General features: G+C 39.7%; 1 protein-coding gene across 2 annotated transcripts in view; it reads left to right on the top strand.

Annotated features, from left to right (window-relative positions):
- mlh3 (mutL homolog 3 (E. coli)) overlaps positions 1-24,762 on the top strand; it is a 25,584-nt gene extending 822 nt beyond the window's left edge. The window contains exons 1-12 of one of the 2 annotated variants that reach the window (XM_061968750.2): positions 1-1,601; positions 10,282-10,383; positions 10,450-10,529; positions 10,602-10,706; positions 10,785-10,854; positions 10,922-10,990; positions 15,203-15,311; positions 23,714-23,873; positions 23,972-23,995; positions 24,245-24,323; positions 24,414-24,565; positions 24,633-24,762. The exon at positions 1-1,601 is cut by the window's left edge and continues 821 nt beyond it. In XM_061968750.2, the coding sequence (XP_061824734.2) occupies positions 1-1,601; positions 10,282-10,383; positions 10,450-10,529; positions 10,602-10,706; positions 10,785-10,854; positions 10,922-10,990; positions 15,203-15,311; positions 23,714-23,873; positions 23,972-23,995; positions 24,245-24,323; positions 24,414-24,565; positions 24,633-24,704 (2,623 nt within the window). In that variant the 3' untranslated portion in view covers positions 24,705-24,762. The remainder of the gene's footprint in view (positions 1,602-10,281; positions 10,384-10,449; positions 10,530-10,601; positions 10,707-10,784; positions 10,855-10,921; positions 10,991-15,202; positions 15,312-23,713; positions 23,874-23,971; positions 23,996-24,244; positions 24,324-24,413; positions 24,566-24,632) is intronic. The other variant, XM_061968751.2, reaches the window with a different exon arrangement.
- Positions 24,763-25,454: the final 692 nt, after the last annotated feature.

Here is a 25,454-nt window from a genome sequence, read left to right as displayed (position 1 = left end):
GTTTGTCCAAATACACACGATCGCCCGAGCTCAGAAGCTGGGAGAAATCCAGTACACCCGTGCTCAGTTTGAGGTGATCGGTTACCTCGGCAGGGAGGGCCATTACAACAACAGCTTGCAGTTTTTGTACATAAACGACAGGCTGCTTTTAATGACACGTATACACAAGTTGCTAAACTCCCTCCTGCGTGGAATTAGCAGTCCTAATCAGAGGAATGACATCCAGGACAAACTGTCAGCCACCAGGAGCCCAAAGCAAAAACGCAGTCAAGAGCTTCATGGGATTTACATCATTAATATTAAATGTTCTTATGCGGAGTATGATATTTGTCTTGAGCCTGCCAAAACCCTAATAGAATTCAAAGACTGGGATGGTGTTTTGCTGTCCGTAGAGGAGGCCGTAAAAGCGTTCCTGCACAGGGAGAACTTGGTGCTCTCCCAAGATGACTTGCAGGAGGCATCACCGAGATTGTATAAAGCTGACGGTACCGAGCGAGAAAACAACAGAGATGACGGGTGCGTCCATGCGGCACCTATACCGACACTGGCGTCGTCGTCTGTTCATCGTAAACAGAAGGGCCACATTGCCTCTGATTTGGGTGTTTGTCAAAAGTCATCTCAAAAGGAGATAAGTGGACAGAAAGGATGCTTTGATTATCAGTCTAAACTGGACGCTGATTACACGACAGGGGACAGCATCAAGAAATACATTAAATTGTACAAGGGAAATGTTAATTCATACGCCAGCCTCAATCAAACAAGTGATTCTGACGTTACAAACCAAGTTGACTGCCAGGTTGCTGCAGTAAGAGAAAGGACGCTGACCGCTAACAAAAAGATACGTCTGTCTTGTCCATTCATTCACAAATGTCTGCAGGAGCCCTCTTTGAACACTAGGACAGATTTTGTCCAGCTGCATTTAAAACACAAGATCTCACTGGGCGCAGACAAAAATGGATCCTTAAAAGGAACTCATACAATTGATCCTCCTGCTGTCTGCTTGGAGATCCCTAAAGTGGTATCTAAAGAGTTGGGATCACTTGACAAGTTCAGAAGAATTCATGGAAAACCCGCTGAACCGAAAGTCCCCTCATTGGACAGTCAAACCCACGCTATACTGCTTCAGACAAACTTTGTAGCGGATCACTGCACGGAGCGGCTGCAGACTGACTTCAAAGACACGCATGAAGAAGAGGATGGATCTCAAAGCACAACAACGCACTCCGAATACACCAAGCTAAAAAACGCCTCTGGTCAAACTGAAGCCAAGCAGTCTCTAGCAGGGAAACTCAACCATCTGAAACAACGCAGGAAAGAAGATGCAGAAGTAGAATCCTGTTCAGTTTCTCAGGAGGATTCCAGTCTAATTACCGGTAGTAACAAAGGCTTACAAGACGGCAATAACAATGCCTGTGAGATGGCGCCTGAGGAAGGGCCATGTATGGATTGGATCCATCACTATGATGCGAGCATGGGAAAAACTGTTTACATCAACAAAGTGACGGGTATCAGCAGATATGAGGAACCATCAACAGAGGAAACGCGGGCCCGCTGCACATCTGATGTCACCAACATGGCCGTCAGTGTTGTCTCTAAAACAGGTGAGTTGTTATCCAGCACACTGTTACTAGCCCAGAACAATTGGATGTATAGATTTTAAAGAATGTCAATTGTGAATCAGTGTACACATGGTAAACAGAAATTAAACCAGTGCACTAAATGTCCAGTAAAATGCTGTACAATATTAATAGTGCAGGGCCATTTGCAGGCCCACAGTTGGATATCTATTGTCTCTCGACGTATTTTAAACAATACACTAATAGGGATATAACGTTTACTGTCATCATGATAAACTGTGGTAAAATTCTTGACAGATTTTATTAATGTTTACATTTTTGGTTTGCATAAAAGCATGATTGATTACCTCACTTTGAAAAACTGACGGAGAACCATCTTGCACTAATCACTTTTAAATATTCAAACACAGTGTTACGGTTCAAACTGTGTGTAATGTTACAGTGGCCAAAAATATTAAATATACATCTTAAATAAAATTTCTGCCTTGTTTTTAATTAATCTTTATAGCTACTACTCTACTGTATTTTAATGTTGGTCATTATTGTAGTACTTGGAGAGCAAAGTGTTTTCTGGAGTGATACTTAGTGAAAAAAGTTTGAGAACCAATGTCTTAGTATATAGTATATTTACTTACACATAATTGATTTTAGCGCAGCAAAGAATATTAAAGGACAGTATAATGTTATGTTATATTATTATTGATATTCGGCATGCGTGCGTGTGTTACATGGGGTGTACTGTAGCTTACATGCTCGGATCAGTGAGAGGGAAGGATATAATGTGCAGGGCAGCCGCCTTGTATCTGCCAACCTGGCGTATGGCGTGCAGTATGCCCCTCTATCCTGATGTCCCCCTGGGTCTAGCCCCTATAGTTTTTTATTTAAGATTTATTTAGGATTTTAAATGTTTACAACACATACAGCAGTATACATTGAAATGATGGCAATGCAAATGTCCACAAAACACCACAAACAACAGGGGGAGTAGAAAACACGAAGATGCAATTCAGGAAGACTAAACTTAACAGTCAGTGAAGAGAAAAAAATAAAATATAATAAGTATATATATATGCATACATACACACACACACAAATACAGTAAAGTGCTATGAAAACATAAAACCAAGGATACGCATGTATGTATACAACCATACACACTCACATACATTAACCCCCCGCCTCCCCCCAAAAAATAAAAATAAAAAACCCTACTAAGGTAATAATACAATTAAATTTGTGTGCGCCACTACTATACCTTGGAATGTATAATGTTTATTAGCAAGTAAACTGAGAATTTTAAGTTGATCAATGGGGTGCACCTAAACAATAGCAGCAGCATCCAGGCTCAAGGAATCAACATGTTCCTGAAATGAGTGCCACATTTTGGTGAACTTTGTATCAGAGCCCCGAAGACAGTGTCTTATCTTTTCCAACCTCATAAAGGACAGAGCATCTCTTATCCACGTTGAGTGAGATGGGGGACTGGGATTCTTCCAATGCATTAGGACGGCCCTCCTTGCAAGCAATCTAAGAAAAGCCACAAGATCAGCAAAATAGATCGGCAATGAAACGTTTGGAGGTACCACTCTGAATAACGCCACTATGGGAGAGGGACGGAAGTGACAGCTGAGAGTGAAAGAAACACAGATTTCCCAAACTGGGACAGGGCAGTGCAGGTCCAAAACATATGGGTAAGATCGTCTACCCCTTGATGACACGTATCGTAAATTGGATCAAGTCCAGGGAAAACGCGAGCCAGTTTGGTTTTGGACCAGTGGACTCAGTGTACCACCTTACATTGTATGACCCTGTGCTTTGCACAGATCGAGAAAGAGTGGACTTGTTTCAAAACCTGGTCCCAGGTATCTTCCTCTATTTCTATGTTGAGTGTAGAAGACCATGTTGCACGCAGATCACCAGACACCTTGAGGCATGAACTGATGTCTGTATATAGTTTAGAGATATTGCCCTTAGAACATGGATTGAGCTTAAATAGAGAGTCTGTCAGGGTTGCAGGTGGAATTTTGGGAAAAACAGGGGAGTGCTTTCAGACAAAGTCCCTCGTTTGCAAATATCGGAAGAACTGGTTTCTATGAAGACTAAATTTGTGGGCTAATTGATCGAAGGACGCAAATGTTTCATTATTGTAAAGATCACTAATGGATTGAATCCCGGCAGTCTCCCAGACTACAAAGGCCATATCACTAACAGAGGGGGTAAATCAAGGGTTTAAGTTAATTGGGGACGAGAGAGGGACAAAGTAAAGTCCAAAATGTCTTAAATTGAGCCCAAATTTTAAGATAATTTTTAACAATTGTATTATCAGAATAAGCTAACAGTGACATCTGAGAAAGGCACATAAGAGACTTTAGGGTAGAAGAGTTGCAGGAGGCCTCCTCAATCTGTAGCCATGGTGGTGGTTGGTTGCTAATATAGCACCAGTGTGGCATGCTACGGATGTTAACAGCCCAATAGTAAAATAAAAAAATCGGCAGAGACAACCAGAGGTGGGTAGTAACGCGCTACATTTACTCCGTTACATCTACTTGAGTAACTTTTGGGATAAATTGTACTTCTAAGAGTAGTTTTAATGCAACATACTTTTACTTTTACTTAAGTATATTTATAGAGAAGGAACGGTACTTTTACTCCGCTACTTTTATCTACATTCAGCTCGCTACTAATTTTTATCGATCTGTTAATGCACGCTTTGTTTGTTTTGGTCTGTCAGACAGACCTTCAAAGTGTCTGCCTTACTGGTGACGTTTCACTTCGTTCCACCAATCAGATGCAGTCACTGGTGACGTTGGACCAATCAAACAGAGCCAGGTGGTCACATGACCTGACTTAAACAAGTTGAAAAACTTATTGGGGTGTTACCATTTAGTGGTCAATTGTACGGAATGTGTACTGTACTGTGCAATCTAATAATAAAAGTTCCAATCAATCAATCAAAAGTGTGAAGGAAAAAAGATACCTTTTTATTTCAAACGTACATCCCGTCAAAAGCCTAAAGACTGACCGCACATGAGGACGTTCCTGTCTTCACAATAAAAGTGCCGCTCCATCGCGCCTGCGCTTTCAAAACAAGAGTCTCCGAAAGCCAGCGCAAACAAGTTAGCAGGCTACGGAGTTTGACGCCAATATATTTCTTGTTAAGTGTATAAAAACGAATATGGAAGCTGGACAAATAAGATGCCAAAAACCCACCACTTTCATGTGGTATTAGACAGAAAGGAGAAACTTTTCTTCTCCTCCATTTGAAAATGTGGACGTTATAATCACAACTGTCTGATTACAATCAACGCAAGTCATCAGAATCAGGTAATACACCAACATATATTCTAGTCTTCATGAAAGAAAGGAATCTATATGTTAAACATGCATGTATATTCATTAAAACACCTTTTAACATGTAAACAAAAACAGCAAAAATAAATACATATAAATTATATACTGTATATATCAATGTATATGTATGTATATATATATATATATGTATATACATATATATATATATCTCTATATATATATATATATACAGTATATATATATATATATATATATATATATATGTATATACAGGTAAAAGCCAGTAAATTAGAATATTTTGAAAAACGTGATTTATTTCAGTAATTGCATTCAAAAGGTGTAACTTGCACATTATATTTATTCATTGCACACAGACTGATGCATTCAAATGTTTATTTCATTTAATTTTGATGATTTGAAGTGGCAACAAATGAAAATCCAAAATTCCGTGTGTCACAAAATTAGAATATTACTTAAGGCTAATACAAAAAAGGGATTTTTAGAAATGTTGGCCAACTGAAAAGTATGAAAATGAAAAATATGAGCATGTACAATACTCAATACTTGGTTGGAGCTCCTTTTGCCTCAATTACTGCGTTAATGCGGCGTGGCATGGAGTCGATGAGTTTCTGCTACTGCTCAGGTGTTATGAGAGCCCAGGTTGCTCTGATAGTGGCCTTCAACTCTTCTGCGTTTTTGGGTCTGGCATTCTGCATCTTCCTTTTCACAATACCCCACAGATTTTCTATGGGGCTAAGGTCAGGGGAGTTGGCGGGCCAATTTAGAACAGAAATACCATGGTCCGTAAACCAGGCACGGGTAGATTTTGCGCTGTGTGCAGGCGCCAAGTCCTGTTGGAACTTGAAATCTCCATCTCCATAGAGCAGGTCAGCAGCAGGAAGCATGAAGTGCTCTAAAACTTGCTGGTAGACGGCTGCGTTGACCCTGGATCTCAGGAAACAGAGTGGACCGACACCAGCAGATGACATGGCACCCCAAACCATCACCCAACCATGCAAATTTTGCATTTCCTTTGGAAATCGAGGTCCCAGAGTCTGGAGGAAGACAGGAGAGGCACAGGATCCACGTTGTCTGAAGTCTAGTGTAAAGTTTCCACCATCGGTGATGGTTTGGGGTGCCATGTCATCTGCTGGTGTCGGTCCACTCTGTTTCCTGAGATCCAGGGTCAACGCAGCCGTCTACCAGCAAGTTTTAGAGCACTTCATGCTTCCTGCTGCTGACCTGCTCTATGGAGATGGAGATTTCAAGTTCCAACAGGACTTGGCGCCTGCACACAGCGCAAAATCTACCCGTGCCTGGTTTACGGACCATGGTATTTCTGTTCTAAGTTGGCCCGCCAACTCCCCTGACCTTAGCTCCATAGAAAATCTGTGGGGTATTGTGAAAAGGAAGATGCAGAATGCCAGACCCAAAAACGCAGAAGAGTTGAAGGCCACTATCAGAGCAACCTGGGCTCTCATAACACCTGAGCAGTGCCAGAAACTCATCGACTCCATGCCACGCCGCATTAACGCAGTAATTGAGGCAAAAGGAGCTCCAACCAAGTATTGAGTATTGTACATGCTCATATTTTTCATTTTCATACTTTTCAGTTGGCCAACATTTCTAAAAATCCCTTTTTTGTATTAGCCTTAAGTAATATTCTAATTTTGTGACACACGGAATTTTGGATTTTCATTTGTTGCCACTTCAAATCATCAAAATTAAATGAAATAAACCTTTGAATGCATCAGTCTGTGTGCAATGAATAAATATAATGTACAAGTTACACCTTTTGAATGCAATTACTGAAATAAATCAAGTTTTTCAAAATATTCTAATTTACTGGCTTTTACCTGTATGTGTATGTGTATGTGTATGTGTGTATATATATATATATATATATATATATATATATATATGATATGAGTGTGTATGTTACTCATCAGTTACTCAGTACTTGAGTAGTTTTCTCACAACATACTTTTTACTTTTACTCAAGTAAATATTTGGGTGACTACTCCTTACTTTTACTTGAGTAATAAATCTCTAAAGTAACAGTACTCTTACTTGAGTACAATTTCTGGCTACTCTACCCACCTCTGGAGACAACCCACCTAAGTCCCTGGGAGACTGCAAAGTGTTTTTCTGAATTCTAGGAGTCTTTTTGTTCAAAAAAACTTTAGAATCGAGGAATCAAGATCCCAGAAAAAGTGTTTTTGGATAAATATATGGAGGGCATTGAAAGATGTACCAAAATTTAGGGAGAAGATTAATTTTGATGCAATTAATTCTTCCAGCAAGAGACAGAGGAAGAAAAGACCAACGCACAAAATCCTCATTCATCCTGCTTAAAAATGGTGAAAAGTTGTGGCCTAATAAATCTGAACACTTTCTAGTAACGCAGATGCCTAAGTATTCCAACGTATCCATAGAGACTTTAAAGGGAAGGTACGAAAGGGCATATGTTGTAGCTGCAGAATTGAAAGGCATAACTTAACTTTTTTGGATATTTAGCTTATAACCTGATAACTTTCCGTACTTATCCAGTAATGTCATCAGTGGAGGAATGAATCTACCAGGGTTAGACATGAACAATAAGAGGTCATCCGCCCCCTATAGTTATTTAACAGTAATATACACAATACTGGACTTGGACCTCATTTTTCCCCCAAATAATTCATTAACTCCCACCATCATCACTAACAGAATGATACAGATCACATTGACACAACACTGAAAAATCTAAATAACCTTAAACAACTTTCAAAACGTCAATACCCAGTCGTTATAGTCACAAATACACCGATCACTATTAACATGGCACTTTTAAATATTTGTTCTCTGGTCAATATGTCTTTTATTATTAATGATTGGATTTTACACCGTAAACTAGACTGCTTGCTTTTAACTGAGGTATGGCTGGGTACAGATGCACCAGTTGTTCTCACTTAGGCCTCTCTATCCAATTTTAACATTGCCTTTTCAGCCAGAAGTGGTGATCACTATACCACTTTTGAATGTCATGCAATTGTTTTAGCAGCCCCCCAGTTTTGTGCATCACTGTTTATAGACCACCAAAGAAATGTGCTGCTTTCATGAATGATTTTTTGGAGTTTTTATCAATCATTCATTAAACATATAATATGAGAGATTTTAGCTGGGGATTTTAATCTACACTCTGATAATGTTTTAGACCCTGATTCAAGGGAATTTTTAAATATGTTAGATTTTATGGATTTTACCCAGCATGTCACACAGCCAACTTACAACAGAGAACACACTCTGGATTTGGTCATTACTTATGGTCTGTCCACCAGTGTCCTCTGTTGTCGACTTGGTTGCGTTTTAATATCACAGCTTTTATCCAAAAGGAGACCTCAGTGCGAACTGTGATTAAGCAGTATCTAACTTCTGAAGTGGCTGCAAATTTTATTAGAGTTTTTAATAAAAGTTTTACCTGCATCCTGTGATTTTATTGTGGACAATTTTAATCAAAACCTCTAAAATCAAGAAAGGCCATTTTAAAATCAATACCTTCATGGAGAAATGATGAGGAAATCAAAAAAACTAAAAAGAAATTGCAGGATAACAGAGAGGAAATGGAGGAAAAATTTACTAATGACTAACCATCAAATTATACGTGAACAGCAAAAAATATACAATACGGCGGTTAAGAACGTAAGAAACACTTTTTTTCTCCACAGTAGTTGCAAACAATAAGAATAACCCCAGATTCTTTTTTGCTATTAACCACTTGTTTAACCCTGATTTTAATAATATACCTCACACAGCTACAGACTCCCTTTGTGAGCAGTTTGCAGACCACTTCAGAGAAAAAATAAGCACCATCAGATGTGACATTTTATCTTCTCACACTGCTTTTAATCCATTTTAGTGTCTGTTTTTACCTGAGGAAACGCCGGACAGTTTTGTCCTGGTTAATACTGAGATGCTTGACAGGGTTTTTCTCTACAATAAAACCCACCACATGTCTTTTAGATTCAATTCCAACCAAATGTTTTAGAATATTTTATGGTTCTTTAAAAAAGCGGTGGTGAGGCCCCTGCTTAAGAAAATCAATTTGGATGCTGACAATTTTAATGATTACAGACCGGTATCAAACTTACCATTTAAAAAAAAAAAAAAACTTGTTTTTAAACAACTATTTTATTTTTTAAATAAATGCAATATTTTAGAGAAGTTTCAGTCTGGTTTTAGGGTGAACCACAGTACAGAGACAGCCCAAAAAACATGTTTTTAAGAACAAGGTTAAGACACACCATTTTGATTTGGCTTTTACCTAATATTATTTAATTTTATTAAAGTCATTCGTACTTTAGTTTTTATCTTATTAGTTATGCAAAATTTTATTTACTTTCTATTTATTATATATTTACTGTATATTTATTTTATTTTTATCTTTATTTATTTATTAATATACAGTATATATATATTTTTTTATCTTCATAGGTCTTAATTGTATTTTATCATTTATCTCTACTCAGGATTCTTACTATTTTACAGTTTTTATTATTTTTACTTTCCAACGAGCCATCTGCATCAGGGGTTATCGGCCGTGCTGGTGGCCATGGTCTGATGACCTCCTGGTATAGATGGCTCCTGTGATAATGTTTACTCACATGTCTCCTCTGTACTCAGCCATGCATTTATTTGTTCATATAGTTGCGTGCGTGTGTGTGTGTGTGTGTGTGTATGGTATTTGTGTCCATGCGTATGTGATAATGGGGGATCTGGGTCATCAGGGTATTGTTTTTAAGTAAAGCACTTTGCATTGCATTTTATGTATAAAAAGCGTTTTATAAATAAAGTTTGATTGATTGGCAATGTTGTCTGTCTATCAGTGTTGGCCCTGCGATTAGGTGGCGACTTGTCCAGGGTGTACTCCGCCTTCCGCCCAATTGTAGCTGAGATAGGCTCCAGCACCCCCCGCGACCCCAAAAGGGATAAGCGGTAGAAAATGGATGGATGGATGATTGATAATGCGTGCAGCACGTTTGAAGAACATAGAAGTGTAAAAAAACAAAACATATTAAACCTTCTAAATAGTAAATTGTCGACTCACTATCAAATTGCTGCTTGTGCTGGAAGTAAATCTTTTCACTTACAAATTTTATTTCGTTTCTCTTTTGGGACACTTGAGCTATTTTTGTACTGAACAGCCAGGATAGATAGCTTTGTATTGCTTTTTTACTATGTCACACAATTCTGTGGTCATCATTATCATCAGCGAGTACCTATCTTTGATAATATCACTTTATGAAAACAAAAATAAGTTGATTTGAATTCTTATTTGCTGATGTCCCACAAGAAATGTTGACGTTTTCTAAAAGTCTTTGATGTATTATTGTATCACTGTGTGATGCTGCAGGGATAGAGCACAGGTGTTACCCCTTTCAGGCAGAGCTAGTGCTGCCCTTCCTGCCTAAAACCAGAAGTGAAAGAGTGCTTAGTTCAGCGGCAGATGACGCAGGTACCTCACTAACAAAGTGCTTGTTTATTGTACAATATTAAGTCCACCATTTCTTCTTTTTTCCAGCTGACAAGGTCAATGCCTGTGACTCACTCTCTTCTATGTACTCAAAATGGAACAACCCAGTGTTTGTGTGTCCTCCCGAGGTAAACAAACGTCCTGTGTTCTTTTTGGATTGTTTGAGGCATCTACAGATTTATTGTGCCATGTAATAAAAGGTGGGCGTGGACATCTCAAGTGGGCAAGTTGGCGGGCTGGCTGTTAAGGTCCACAATATCCTCTTTCCTTACCGCTTCTCTAAGGCTATGATACACTCAATGAAGGTAACTTTACCAACACTAAGCTGCTTTAAATGATGCAGCATTAAAATAATATTAATACAACTTTATTTAAATTTGAAGGTGATAAACCAAGTTGATAACAAATTCCTTGCGTGTCTTATCAACACAACAGATGACATTGATGGTGAAGGTACAGCTAGAGGTTATTATTATACAATGTTGTTGTGGGTCTCACAATTATGTGGTTTGACTCTCAGGAAATCTTCTGGTGATGTTAGACCAACATGCTGCACACGAGAGAGTGCGTCTTGAAAACCTGATAGCAGGTAAATATAAAAGGAGAAAAGACAAGTACCGTATTTTCCGCACTATAAGGCGCACCGGATTATTAGCCGCACCTTCAATGAATGGCATATTTCATAACTTTGTCCACCAATAAGCCGCCCCGGACTATAAGCCGCGCCTACGCTGCGCTAAAGGGAATGTCAAAAAAACAGTCAGATAGGTCAGTCAAACTTTAATAATATATTAAAAACCAGCGTTCTAACAACTCTGTTCACTCCCAAAATGTACGCAAATGTGCAATCACAAACATAGTAAAATTCAAAATAGTGCAGAGCAATAGCAACATAATGTTGCTCGAACGTTAATGTCACAACACACAAAATAAACATAGCGCTCACTTTCTGAAGTTATTCTTCATTCGTAAATCCTTCGTCTTCGGTGTCCGAAGTGAAAAGTTGGGCAAATTTACGATCCACTGGCAGATGTTGGCGTCGTCTGGCGCTGCCTCCTCGTCTTAGTGAAGGTGTGTTCGCCTTCTGTCCTCCACTGTTCCCACGCAGTTAGCAGTCTAGCTTCGAATGCCCTGTTGACACCAATATCTAGCGGCTGGAGGTCTTTTGTCAATCCACCCGGAATGACGGCGAGTATTGAATTAAGCGCGTAAGCGTGTCTCTCAATGTGCTGTTATGAGCTAGCAAATATAACAACTACACTACCCAGCATGCAACGATAGTTACGAGCATGCGCGGTAGCCCTGAGAAGCGTTGTATGCTGGGAGTTAGAATGTGGTTATGAGCACGCTGTAAGTAAACGTTGAGAACTCAGTTAACACGCCTCGTCTGCATTATTTATAATTAGACAGACAACACACTTAATAGGAGCCATTTTGGGGTCTTTACATAAACACACAAATGGAAATGAAACGTCACATATCCCAGCATGCACCGCGCGCTTCTTCGTCCTCCACTGTTCCCACGCAGTTAGCAGTCTAGCTTCGAATGCCCTGTTGACACCAATATCTAGCGGCTGGAGGTCTTTTGTCAATCCACCCGGAATGACGGCGAGTATTGAATTAAGCGCGTAAGCGTGTCTCTCAATGTGCTGTTATGAGCTAGCAAATATAACAACTACACTACCCAGCATGCAACGATAGTTACGAGCATGCGCGGTAGCCCTGAGAAGCGTTGTTGTATGCTGGGAGTTAGAATGTGGTTATGAGCACGCTGTAAGTAAACGTTGAGAACTCAGTTAACACGCCTCGTCTGCATTATTTATAATTAGACAGACAACACACTTAATAGGAGCCATTTTGGGGTCTTTACATAAACACACAAATGGAAATGAAACGTCACATATCCCAGCATGCACCGCGCGCTTCTTCTACGGGGAAAAAAGATGGCGGCTGTTTACCGTAGTTGCGAGACCTAAACTTTATGAAAATGAATCTTAATATTTATCCATATATAAAGCGCACCGGGTTATAAGGCGCACTGTCAGCTTTTGAGAAAATTTGTGGTTTTTAGGTGCGCCTTATAGTGCGGAAAATACGGTACACAGTAGATGTATGTTGGTAATCAGGCATGGAAAATGTCCCGGAAACGCGGAAATCCACGGTTTTAAATATTAATTATCGCGACAAAATATCACTTGCACTATGCACTTGCAAAAAAAAGAAAAGAAATATCAATAAAAATACGAGCTATACACAATTTGTTGAACGCTCTCCTCAGCCGCAGGTACTCGCTGTTCCCCTTGCCTGAACGCCGCACTGAGTTTCAGGACGGGGAGACGATCAGAAGCACCCAAACAAGCTCCCTAGTTAGCTAAACATCTAGCTAGCTTACAGTACTTGTCGTCTCCGTTCTCTGAGCCACAATGTTGACAGCTGTCTACTTTTGCTGCTAATCATATTTGGATGATTACAATCCGAACACTGTTAGTTCCCAACCAATTGTATTTTTACAGTATTTATATGCTTGTTATAGAATGTCACATTAGATTTTCAATGATATTGTTAATTAAATTACCTACTAAAAAAAACAACCCCTGTATGATCAGTGTCAGAGCTTGGTCCGCATTGCCGGCAGTAAGTCGGACCCGTTTCTAGTCAGGGTTGGACTCCGCCAAGGCTGCCCTTTGTCACCGATTCTGTTCATAACTTTTATGGACAGAATGTCTAAGCGCAGTCAGGGTGTTGAGCGGATCCGGTTTGATGGCAGCGGGATTAGATCTCTGCTTTTTGCAGATGATGTGGTCCTGATGGCTTCATCTGGCCAGGATCTTCAGCTCTCACTGGATCGGTTCGCAACCGAGTGTGAAGCGACTGGGATGGGAATCAGCACCTCCTGGTCCGAGTCCATGGTTCTTGCCCGGAAAAGGGTGGAGTGCCATCTCCGCGTTGGGGAGGAGATCTTGCCCCAAGTGGAGGAGTTCAAGTACCTCAGAGTATTGTTCACGAGTGAGGGAAGAGGGGATCGTGAGATTGACAGATGCGGCGTATTCAGTAATGCGTACGCTGTATCCATCCGTTGTGGTAAAGAAGGAGCTGAGCCGAAAAGCAAAGCTCTCAATTTACCGGTCGATCTACGTTCCCATCCTCACCTATAGTCATGAGCTTTGGGTTATGACTGAAAGGACAAGATCACGGGTACAAGCAGCCGGAATGACTTTCCTCCGCCGGGTTGCGGGGCTCTCCCTTAGAGATAGGGTGAGAAGTTCTGTCATACGGGAGGAGCTCAAAGTAAAGCCGCTGCTCCTCCACATCAAGAGGAGCCAGATAAGGTTGTTCGGGCATCTGGTCACGATGCCACCCGAATGCCTCCCTAGGGAGATGTTTAGGGCACGTCAGACCGGTAGGAGGCCACAGGGAAGACTCAGGACACGTTGGGAAGACTATGTCTCCCGGTTGACCTGGGAACGCCTCGGGATCCCCCGGGAGGAGCTGGACGAAGTAGCTGGGGAGAGGGAAGTCTGGGCTTCCCTGCATAGGCTTTTGCCCCCATGACCCGACCTCGGATAAGCGGAAGAAGATGGATGGATGGATGGATGGATGGATGGATGGAAAAACAAATCTGTGGTACATTACATGAGATATGTAAGTGTCAAAAAGACAGCCAAAAGAGGTTGGTAGCTGATAATGTATTCGAAAACATTTATATGCATGGTATAACATTTAGAAGTTGTTTTAGTCAGGAATGAACCTAACTTAGACTTAGAATCAAACCTAACATATGATGCTTTAATCTTAAGAGAACTTCATGTACGAATGTACAATGCTTTAGTATTTGAAGGTTGGTCAAAGTCCCCGACATCTGCTTAGTCATTTGTTCAGTGATTACTCCCTTCCCCCTGCTTGAATTGTATAAAAGAATGACACATCTGTCACTTTGCGCCTTTTGCCTTTCATACCTGCTGTGAATGCGAACTGTCTTCTGAGATGCCCGAGCTTCTCACAATAAATCAGAGACAATTTAGTTTGACTATACTTCATTAGAAAATGTCCAATACAATGATAATTATATATATAGTGTTGAAATGCACTATATTTCAGGAAATGTAGTCTTGATTTTCAACATTTTATTTTGGGGTTTGCGTGGCAGCACTTTGTGCTGATAGAAATGTTTCTCTTTTTTTTTCTTAAATTTTCCTCTTACCTGTAAGCATACTTGCCTACCCTCCCGATTTTCCTGGGACACTCCCGAATTTCAGTGCCCCTCCCGAAAATCTCCCGGGGCAACCATTCTCCCGAATTTCTCACGATTTCCACCCGGACAACAATATAGGGGGCGTACATTAAAGACACTGCCTTTAGCGTCCTTTACAACCCGTCGTCACGTCCGCTTTTCCTCCATACAAACAGCGTGCCGGCCCAATCACATAATATATTCGGCTTTTACACACACACAAGAGAATGCAAAGCATACTTGATCAACAGCCATCCAGGTCACACTGAGGGTGGCCGTATAAACAACTTTAAAACTGTTACAAATATGCGGCACACTGTCAACCCACACCAAACAAGAATGACAAACACATTTCGGGAGAACATCCGCACCGTAACACAACTTAAACACAACAGAACAAATACCCAGAACCCCTTGCAGCACTAACTCTTCCGGGACGCTACAATATACACCACCCGCTACCACCAAACACCCCCCCCCCTTTTCCCGAATTCGGAGGTCTCAAGTTTGGCTAGTATGCCTGTAAGGGTGCTCACATCCCTGGTAATGCAGCACTTTGTACCATTATAGATTCCTTTGAAGATAATCCAAACGCACCTGGGGAGAGACGGCTTTGTTCATCCACCATTTTACCACCTATTCACGTCTGTGTGACAGAAGAGGAACGAAGGCTCCTGAGGTATTGTATATGTTATTGCACAACATACTCAATGACACTGGACAGTTCATTAGGTACATCTGAAAAATGCCTCAGACAAAAAAAAAATTACTGTGCTGACTCTATTATAAAACAGCCTTCAAGAAAATAAAAATAAAAAAACATTAAAATAATTTTTTTCCCAAACCTTTCATAGGCAGATATATTTTTAAATACAAAAAAATACCATAGTTTTCATATAAGTCAAATTATATTTAATTCATCATAATTTATGAATCATATTTCTCAGATGGCCGACACTTGGACGATTCTGCTTTAATGATGACCGTTCTCTTGGAATGTGTGTCAAAACTCCTCTTCTGCTGTTTGTTAACTTCCTCAACATCTCAATCCGTTGGCTGCATCCTTCCAAGGACCTAGCCCATGCGGTCGAGGAAGTGTGGGCCCTGGAGAGAGTCCTCTAGTCGTGGCTGGAGCGATGTGAATTGGGACAGTCCAGCCTTCGCAACACTTCCTAGTTGTGTCACGTGTTCACAACCTCAGGCTTTCGATATTGCGGGCAGGTCCACAAAGTGGAAACAAGAGATAGACCTAATAAAATCTAAAATTATGACGCAAAATGGTTTTAGATTTATCGTGTGTCTGTGTGTTGCTGTCGACAGATTAATCTCCTGCTCAGATAGAAATCTTGTATTTTTAAACATAATATAGTGAAACACTTTATTACTAGTTTATAGTGTAACTAACCTAATTTGCAGAGCACTCTGGTCAACTTTGTTATTCTTAAAAGTTGCTTTAAATATGCTGTAGAGTTCAGCAATAAGAGGTTGTTAGTATTTCTACACGTTATGTATTGCATTCTATATTACATTTTTAATTAATATTTATTATTAACTGGAGGCACCATGATTCTCTTTATAAAGCAAGGAAAAACATTTTAAGTTATTATTCCTATTTAATAGCTGTGAAGTAGTATATGGAGAAATGTTGAATGATAATGGCTTTATTAGTACATTTTTAAATATAATGTAATTTTAGTAATACAACAATCAGCTTTGCAAACTTACTTAATGATGATGTAATTAGACATAAAGTATGTATCCTCAAAAACACGCTGAACACAATCCAGATGATGTTCCAGAAAGACAGAAGTCGTCATGGTTATTCTTGTTGGATACCATACAGTAACATCACACAGTACTACTCAGATATTGTTAAACATGTTGTAAAGTAATAGGGAATAGAAATGTAATCTGTAAAGACACAGACTATTATTTTATTTTATTTTAAATAATCCCTTTACTCTACAATACAGCAGTTGATTTTGTCTTATCGTGTTGTAAAAGGTTGTACTTTTGAATATACTTGTAAATATTAAGTGGAATATCATTTAAAATAACTGAATATATTCACCTATTTCTGAATTGTTGCAATTAAGACAGGAAATGGATCACAACACCTGTAGTTTTAGTACTTTATTCATTAATCTATGCAGGTAAACAAATGCTCTCAAATGATCATCCAAATCTGCATAAATGTTATATCAATTTATTTTTGTTCTATTGTTCTTTAAATTGTCTTCAGAAGTCCATTTCCTCCTTAATTTTCCTAAACAGAATAGCAGAGCAAACGTAAAAATAAGATCCCATTAACAACAGCGATTTAAACACATATAAAAGTTTATATATTCCAATGAAATTAAAAAATGCACATAGTGTCTACAAATAAACAATATCGGTCTATTTATATATGCAATGAGTTAAAATGTATGTAATGGTTTTGTAATAGTTCACAAAAGATCAAATATTCCAGTCACACAATAATAAGATATGAGTCAAGCTATTTAGCTCTAAAAATTAAAAGAAAAATATGCAAAGCTTTAATTCCAAACGTTGAAAAATATCTCTGTGCAAGAAGGCTTTACTTGTCTGGTTTTAGATGTTTTAAATGAAGAACTAAAGCTATACTTCCATTTTAAAATCGCTCTCTCCGCTCCGCATAGCGCCGCCATGTAGAAAATATTTTTTCAGAGCTGGACGTGTTAAGGATCTAGGGATATGGAAGGATGCGAAGGATACTTGACATGTACACTTGTTACTAATGGGAGAAAAGGACACATTCGTCGGCCGGATTCAAAGGACACTTTGAACTTTTTGAATTGGGATAACCTTTGCGAGTTGCGATGACCTCAGCACCCGACAAATGCGCACTGTGAAGTATACAGCCACCAAATTGAGACATAGCTATTGAAACACTTACTTGAGTGTAGGCCTGGGACGATATATCGATTTTATCGTTGCAAAAGATTTAAAATAAAAAATGTATATATATTTTTGTCCTTTAGCTCTGGCATACCTTTTGACCCTCAGAAGCTTCCGTCGCTTGTGCCATCCCCTTACTTCCTTAGAGGCACACATAGCAAAACATGGCTAACGCTAACGAGACGTTTGTTCCTAAGAAAAGAAAAGTGTTGTCGGTAGTTTGGTTTTGCGGCAACAGGCGTGGAACAAGTGACTGCACGCTGCAAAGTTTGTTTCAAATAGGCAGCAGCACAACAAACTTTTTCCAGCATTTGAAACCAAAGCCTCCAGCCGAGTGCTGGAAATACAACGCTTTACGAGGCGAACAAGACAAACGAACGACGGGCTAAAAATCACCTTAGTGATTTACATAAGGTAACAATGGTTAGTGTTCACTAAAGCAGTTGCTCTGCACACCGCCAAGATGTGTAAATGAAAAAGGCTGTGTTTGCTCTATCCACTAGAGATATTCGGATTTTCCCAGAAGTGCATGCCAGAAGCCATTTTGAAGGGCGAGGGTCTTCATTCATGTGATAATTTCGAACTTTTCAGTGGAAAATAACATTGCACCGGCTGTGATAGGATGGAGAAATACTGTGAGTCATTAGATAAGGAATGGGTTATACTTGTATAGCGCTTTTCTACCTTCAAGGTACTCAAAGCGCTTTGACACTATTTCCACATTCCCCCATTCACACACACATTCACACACTGATGGCGGGAGCTGCCATGCAAGGCGCTAACCACGACCCATCAGGAGCAAGGGTGAAGTGTCTTGCTCAAGGACACAACGGCCATGACAAAGTTGGTAGAAGGTGGGGATCGAACCAGGAACCCTCAGGTTGCTGGCACGGCCACTCTCCCAACCACGCCACGCCGTCAGAAGTCCCTTTGTTGTTATAAGGAGCAAACAGCCGTAATTGGATGTAAGGATCCGTACAAGATCGACAACTCTGAGTGGAGCAGAGACCACGACATCTTCCTCGATGTCTCATACCCGGACTTTGTGAACTACTTAATTGTTCAACCAAGCCCATTTTACACTGCGAAAGACTTTCAAAATTATAACAGTCTAGAAAGCTATGACGGCTTTGTGGATGGGTTTGTTACGTTTATGTTTATCTGTATAAACCCAGTGGACATCGTGTCGTCAAGCCAGTCGAGAGTTGTACTCTCAGAAATGATCCGACCCAAGTTTGACACTCAGGATAATCACAGATAACCAATCTAATGACATGTCAGCACACTGAGACTGCAAGGCAGGATTGTGAGAATGTTTTCCACATGTCGCTTCACTTTTGTTATATGTGGAGGCCACAGAGAGAAGTGAGTACTACTACGTTACAACTACCATCAAAGTTCTTCCACCAAGCACATCAAGTTAAATCAAAGTTGGGCAGTTATTTATATTAGATTATTTTTAACTTACAAAATGTTTTACTTGAAATGATCAGAACAAACACGACGTCGTCAGCACATCACATCTTGGTTGATTGCAGCTGTCCATGCTCGTCTTGCCATTAGCTCTTCTTTTCAGCCACTTCCATTTGTCCAGAAGTACGCTTAGGAATGCGATACAAGCTAGGAATATCTCTCCCATCTCGATTGTGGCAGTTGACAAGGGCACACATCATCTGCATTATGAATATTACTGGATAAATTACTGGCAACAATTAGCCATTAACTAACTTCCGCCCTTGTACCGTATTTTCCGCACTATAAGGCGCACCTAAAAACCACAATTTTTCTCAAAAGCTGACAGTGCGCCTAATAACCCGGTGCGCTTTATTACGATTCATTTTCATAAAGTTTCGGTCTCGCAACTTCGGTAAACAGCCGCCATCTTTTTTCCCGGTAGAACAGGAAGCGCTTCTTCTTCTACGCAAGCAACCGCCAAGGAAAGCACCCGCCCCCATAGAACAGGAAGCGCTTCACCCGCCCCCATAGAACAGGAAGCGCTTCACCCGCCCCCGGAAGAAGAAGAAAAAACGCGCGGATATCACCGTACGTTTCATTTCCTGTTTACATCTGTAAAGACCACAAAATGGCTCCTACTACGCGACAAGGATCCGGATCATAAAAAGACGCAATCTCTTCATCCGCACACGGATTACTACCGTATTTCACAGCAACTGATATTCCTGTGAACTGCACTGTGGAACGGGAGCACGTACGGTGAATATTCGCACCACAGGGAATGAGGAGTCATCCTTCACTGTGGTTCTAGCTTGCCATGCTAACTTCCACCCATCCAAAAGAGACCTTTCCAGCCGGCGTCATCATAAAAGCTAACTCGAAGGGATGGATGGATGAAGAAAAGATGAGCGAGTGGTTAAGGGAAGTTTACGCGAAGAGGCCGGGTGGCTTTTTTCACACAGCTCCGAAGGCGAACACACCTTCACTAAGACGGGCAGATAGCGCCGGTCGACATACGCCAACATCTGCCAGTGGATCGTAAATGCCTGGGCAGATAGTTTCGGTCACAACTGTGGTCCGAGCTTTCCGGAAGGCAGGATTCACAGAACTGCTGCACAACAACAGCGACACTGAATCCGATGACTTCTACGAGACGGAACCGGCCATTTTTGGATCCCACGCTTGCGCAACTTTTCAATTCGGACACCGAAGACGAAGAATTCGAAGGATTTACGAATGAAGAATAACTTCAGAAGGTGAGCGCTATGTTTATTTTGTGTGTTGTGACATTAACGTTCTAGCAACATTATGTTGCTATTTATTGCTCTACACCATTTTGAATTTTACTATGTTTGTGATTGCACATTTGCGTACATTTTGGGACAGAGTTGTTAGAACGCTGGTTTTCAATATATTATTAAAGTTTGACTGAACTATCTGACTGTTTTTTTGACATTCACTTTAGCGCAGCGTTTTTTTGACATTCACTTTAGCGCAGCGTAGGCGCGGCTTTTAGTCCGGGGCGGCTTATTGGTGGACAAAATTATGAAATATGTAATTCATAGAAGGTGCGGCTAATAATCCGGTGCGCCTTATAGTGCGGAAAATACGGTATATGATTATTCGGGAATGCATTGTGGGAAATGTGAAAAAATCCGAACCCCTTTATCCACTTACCAAAACAAACTATAGTCTTCTCAATGTTTACTTCATTATTTATTTATTTTTATTTACAGAAGTATGTTATTCAAGACTGAAGTTTGTACTTTATTGATTTCAATGTTGGAGATTGTTTATTTGCATACAAAATGTGCAATGCTACATTTTTGTTAGCATATGTATTATATTCAAGCAGAAGTATTGCTTCCAAAGGGAAGCTATTAATTTAATGCTTTGAAAATGATTCCATAAAAAGTACAATTTATATCTGGTCTATAAAGAACAACGTTATACAAATTAGAATTTGGCTAAGAGTAAGATACACCGTATACAGTATCATTTCAAACTACTAGTTTTTGATTAAATTAAAAAAGCTTGGTTTTTTTCGTACAGCATGGCAACATAAGCTAGCTGAATTCTGACTGGATAAAAACTCTATAACCTAAAAACAACAGCACTGGAAGGAGCATAATATGACATTTAGAGAATATGATTACTTTTAGATATTTAGGGAAAGTAAATTAAAAAAATACTTTTATCTTTAATTATGATCATGATTTAGGCCAGCAGAGAAGGCCTTGCTGGCTCTGACGGCACACCACTGCTATATACAATACACTGTAAATCATATCAATTTGGCAGACAATAGAGATTTTAATACTATCATTATATCGTGATAACACATGTAGATGACAAATTTTAGCTGTGTCCCACAAATTTGACAAGGACAAGCGAACGTCCGTGTCCTCAACGCAATGTAGCATATTCGCTTAAGCTCGCGGTTAATGTTCTTTTGCAATGCAAAGCTGCTTCTAATTTACTAATCCTCATTTTCATGGCAGTAAATAGACTATGTTTCTTACGAGTACTATTATCATTAGACAACGAGGAATAGCTAAACATCCTAACCGCTAAGATCGAGGTCTTGAAAGTAAACCGAGGATTGATACAAATATCGACAGTAACAACACAAAGTGTAATATCCATATAATGTTGACACTACAGTGATTAGATTTATATATTTTTTTATTATCACAAAATCTTTTGTTGTTTTTGCTATTGTTTACTAACTCAGGAAATAAGTGCCTGGACACAGGAGGGCTTAATGGGAAAACACTAAAGGAGTTAAATCCGATCCAATATTAGAAAATAATTTCAATATTAAATTGATATTGTTACACCACCATCCTGTGTTTATGTATGATTAGAATTGTGATCAACTATTGAATCATTCAATGATTTTGGAAATTTGAAGTATGATTATCAGCATTGGTATGACCAACATTAGACTTAGACTTAGACTTCCTTTTTATTGTCATTCAAATTAGAACTTTACAGTACAGATAAGAACGAAATTTCATTTCATTAGCTCATGGTAGTGCAGGATAAAAAAGCAATAAGGTGCATATATAAGTAAATAAATAGGCTACTGTACAGATAAATATATTGCACTTTTTCACATGCGTCCACGTTTATGGATGTTTGTTATATTGTATTTTTTATTCCAGCGAGTTAATCCATTTTGGGGGGAGTTGAGGGGATTTTTATGATGCGTTCAAGAGTCTTACGGCCTGAGGGAAGAAGCTGTTACATAACCTGGAGGTTCTGCTTCGGAGGCTGCGGAACCTCTTTCTAGAGTCCAGCAGTGAAAACAGTCCTTGGTGGGGGTGGGAGGAGTCTTTGCAGATTTTCTGAGCCCTGGTCAGGCAGCGGCTTTTTGCGATCTCCTGGATAGGAGGAAGAGGAGTCCTGATGATCTTTTCAGCCGTCCTCACCACTCTCTGCAGAGACTTCCACTCTGAGGCATTGCAGGCTCCAGTCCAGACAGAGATGCTGTTGGTCAGCAGGCTCTCTATAGTGCCTCTGTAGAATGTGGTGAGAATGGGGGGAGGGAGCTGTGCTCTTTTCATCCGACGCAAAAAGTGTATGCGCTGCTGAGCTCTTTTTACAAGAGCTCCGGTGTGTAGGGACCAGGTTATATTGTCAGTTATCTGCACCCCCAGGAACTTGGTGCTGCTTACCATTTCCACAGCTGTGCCGTTGATGAAGAGTGGAGCGTGGAGCACCTATAATGATTGTATTTGGTATTGGATCGATACACAAATGTATGTAAATGTAAAGTATCGAAACAAAAGAAGAGTAGGTGCTTATTACATTTGAACATCATTGTAAATAGAATCATGTTACAACAGAAAGTAACCAGATATTAACAGTAAATGCGCAAGTAGATTAATAATAGTTTTGCTTAAAAAAATACAACTGGGAATGAAGTATTATGTTATTGTCAGCAGCCCAAGTAGAAGCCTTTGTAACTCGTTTTGAAATAGTTGTATTACTATTTATATACAACAACAAAAATTGTGATATATGCCTTTGTCGCAGGACGCTGCAATATATTTTGCGATATAGATTTTAGGTGATATTGCCCATCCCTACCTTAAAAATAAGATTGTCTGTCTATCAAACTGTTATCTAGGAAAAATGCCATCTTATATTCGAATCAAAACAAAACAATGGTACCTTGATTTTGGTACGTCCCACTTGTCATACAATATGATTCTGTTCTGATGACAATTTTTGCCTGAGTTTTCATATAGCATCTTACAGCCATTGCGCATAATAAAAAAGTATTTTTGCCTGAGTTTTCATATAGCATCTTACAGCCATTGCGCATAATAAAAAAGTATTTTTGCCGACGTGTTATTCCGCAATATCAGGTGCCCAGACAAAGAATCTTACATGTTGGTGAGTTGCTAACCTTTTTTTTTTTTTGAGTATTTACAGTTTATTTTCGTAAAAATTGTTTCACTTTTTGTACGATTTGTTTTTTGTCTGACCTTTTGGAACAGATGAGTAACAAAAACTGTATATAAATGAAATCTTACTCTTTCAACCAAACTTTTATATTATTTTGTGTACTGGATTTTGCAGGTGTTACCTAATTCTGTGGCTGAGTTTGTACTCTAAGTGTCATTAAAATAACCATAAATTCAAATGCAACATAACAAACTCGCTGAACTGAGGTTCCTGTTCTTCCATCATAAACAGGTCTTGTCAGGCTCATTTGTGGAACTTGGGCCTGGAAGTGACTTTCTCACAGTCGGAGGATGGCCACGTGCTTGTGGGCAAAGTCCCCGTGTGTTTCGTGGAAAAAGAAAATAACGAGCTACGGCGGAAGAGGCCATCTGTTATCAAACGTGTCGTCGAGGTGGGGGTTTTGTTTAACTTTGGTGTTAAAGTTAATCAGATAAGTGTGAGTGTCTCACCTTTTGTGTTTTTGTTTTACTATCTGCAATCATACCACAGGATTACCTTCAAGAGCAGATGGAGGTGAGACTGGGATGTACAGTATGGTGGTACAGTTCCTGTAATGTTGCACACATTCCAGTACAGAACCTATTGTATTTTGAAACTTTTTAAAATGTTCCATAGCCAACAAAGAAATATAAATAAGAATAACTATATCTTTATTATCGTCCATCCATGATGACAGTTTTGTGTGACTTAAGGGTATATTTCCCACATTTTGTTGGAAAGGAGTGTTGGAGTATAAAGATCTTTCTGTATTCTTTGCTTCAGTTACTACGCTCCACTGGCAGAGTGAGAGGAACTTTACCTCTCACGGTGCTGAAAGTGCTCGCCTCTCTAGCATGTCACGGTCAGGACAAACTCCCCTTCATCTTATCATCATCATCATCATTTGGCAAGTGTCCGTTTTGAAAAAAGAAAGTTTTACACTTGTCAACAGGCGCAATTAAATTCAACGACCGTCTGAACCGAGATGAGTGCCACAGCTTGGTAGCGTCCTTGTCTTCTTGCCAGCTGCCCTTTCAGTGCGCACATGGTCGTCCATCCATTGCTCCCCTTGTTGACGTCGTCCATTTGGACCCGAACCAGAAGGTACCAAAATGCTGTACTGCTTTTAATATTATGACTTGATGGTGACTAAGCATTCTTGTCCCTGCAGGAACTTCAGAAACCCAACCTGAGAAAGTTAAGACGGATGTACAAAGCATGGGAACTCTACGGGAATAAATAACTTAAAAGACTAATGAAATATACATGTATTTTTAATAAAATATATTTATTATATTGATGACTGTAAAAAATAACTTCATCAGTGATTGGCAGTAACAAGCTTCATGTTTTTTTAACAAGTAGCGATTCCTGTAGCTTAGCTATTTTTAGACCCATGTAGCGAGGTAGGTTACATCAAAGCTACAAAGAGAAAAAATGGACTGCGAATCCAGCCCCCCCAAAAATACAATGACCTGGATGAATGAGAACATCCATACATATGGGGAAAATCCATGATGATTATTGGTTGGGGTTTGTTTGATGAATCACAATTGGCTAAGGTTAGAGTGAAACATTCAGCCTAACATTCAAAGGCCACATAAGGCAGGTCATCGTAACCAAGAAGCAAAATCATAACAGACACGCACTCATGTCACATGACGACTAGGGAGTCTGAGACAGAGGGACGCCTCAAGCTGACGACTCAAAAAAAAAGAAACATACTTGAAAATGGCTGAAGGAGTTTATTTTTCCTTTATTGATGAAGATGACGTTCAGGAAACCCACAATAATGCGTGTCCTTAGCCATATTTAGACAAATGTAAGCGTTTAAAGAAAACAAAGCCCACAACTTTCGTTTTTAGTTGTTTACTCTGTAAACCAAAAATCATAACTGCGCTCAACATTTAAGACGTTCAACACAAATTTAGCAACACACATTAAGGTGAGGTGAGTTCATGAAAAGTTTTACTGCACATTGAGGTGAGCAACT

Source organism: Nerophis lumbriciformis, linkage group LG08 (genome assembly GCF_033978685.3).
Source record: "Nerophis lumbriciformis linkage group LG08, RoL_Nlum_v2.1, whole genome shotgun sequence".
NCBI lineage: Eukaryota > Metazoa > Chordata > Actinopteri > Syngnathiformes > Syngnathidae > Nerophis > Nerophis lumbriciformis.
The sequence above is the reverse complement of the archived record's forward strand: the minus strand, read 5'-3'. Positions and strand labels throughout refer to the sequence as shown.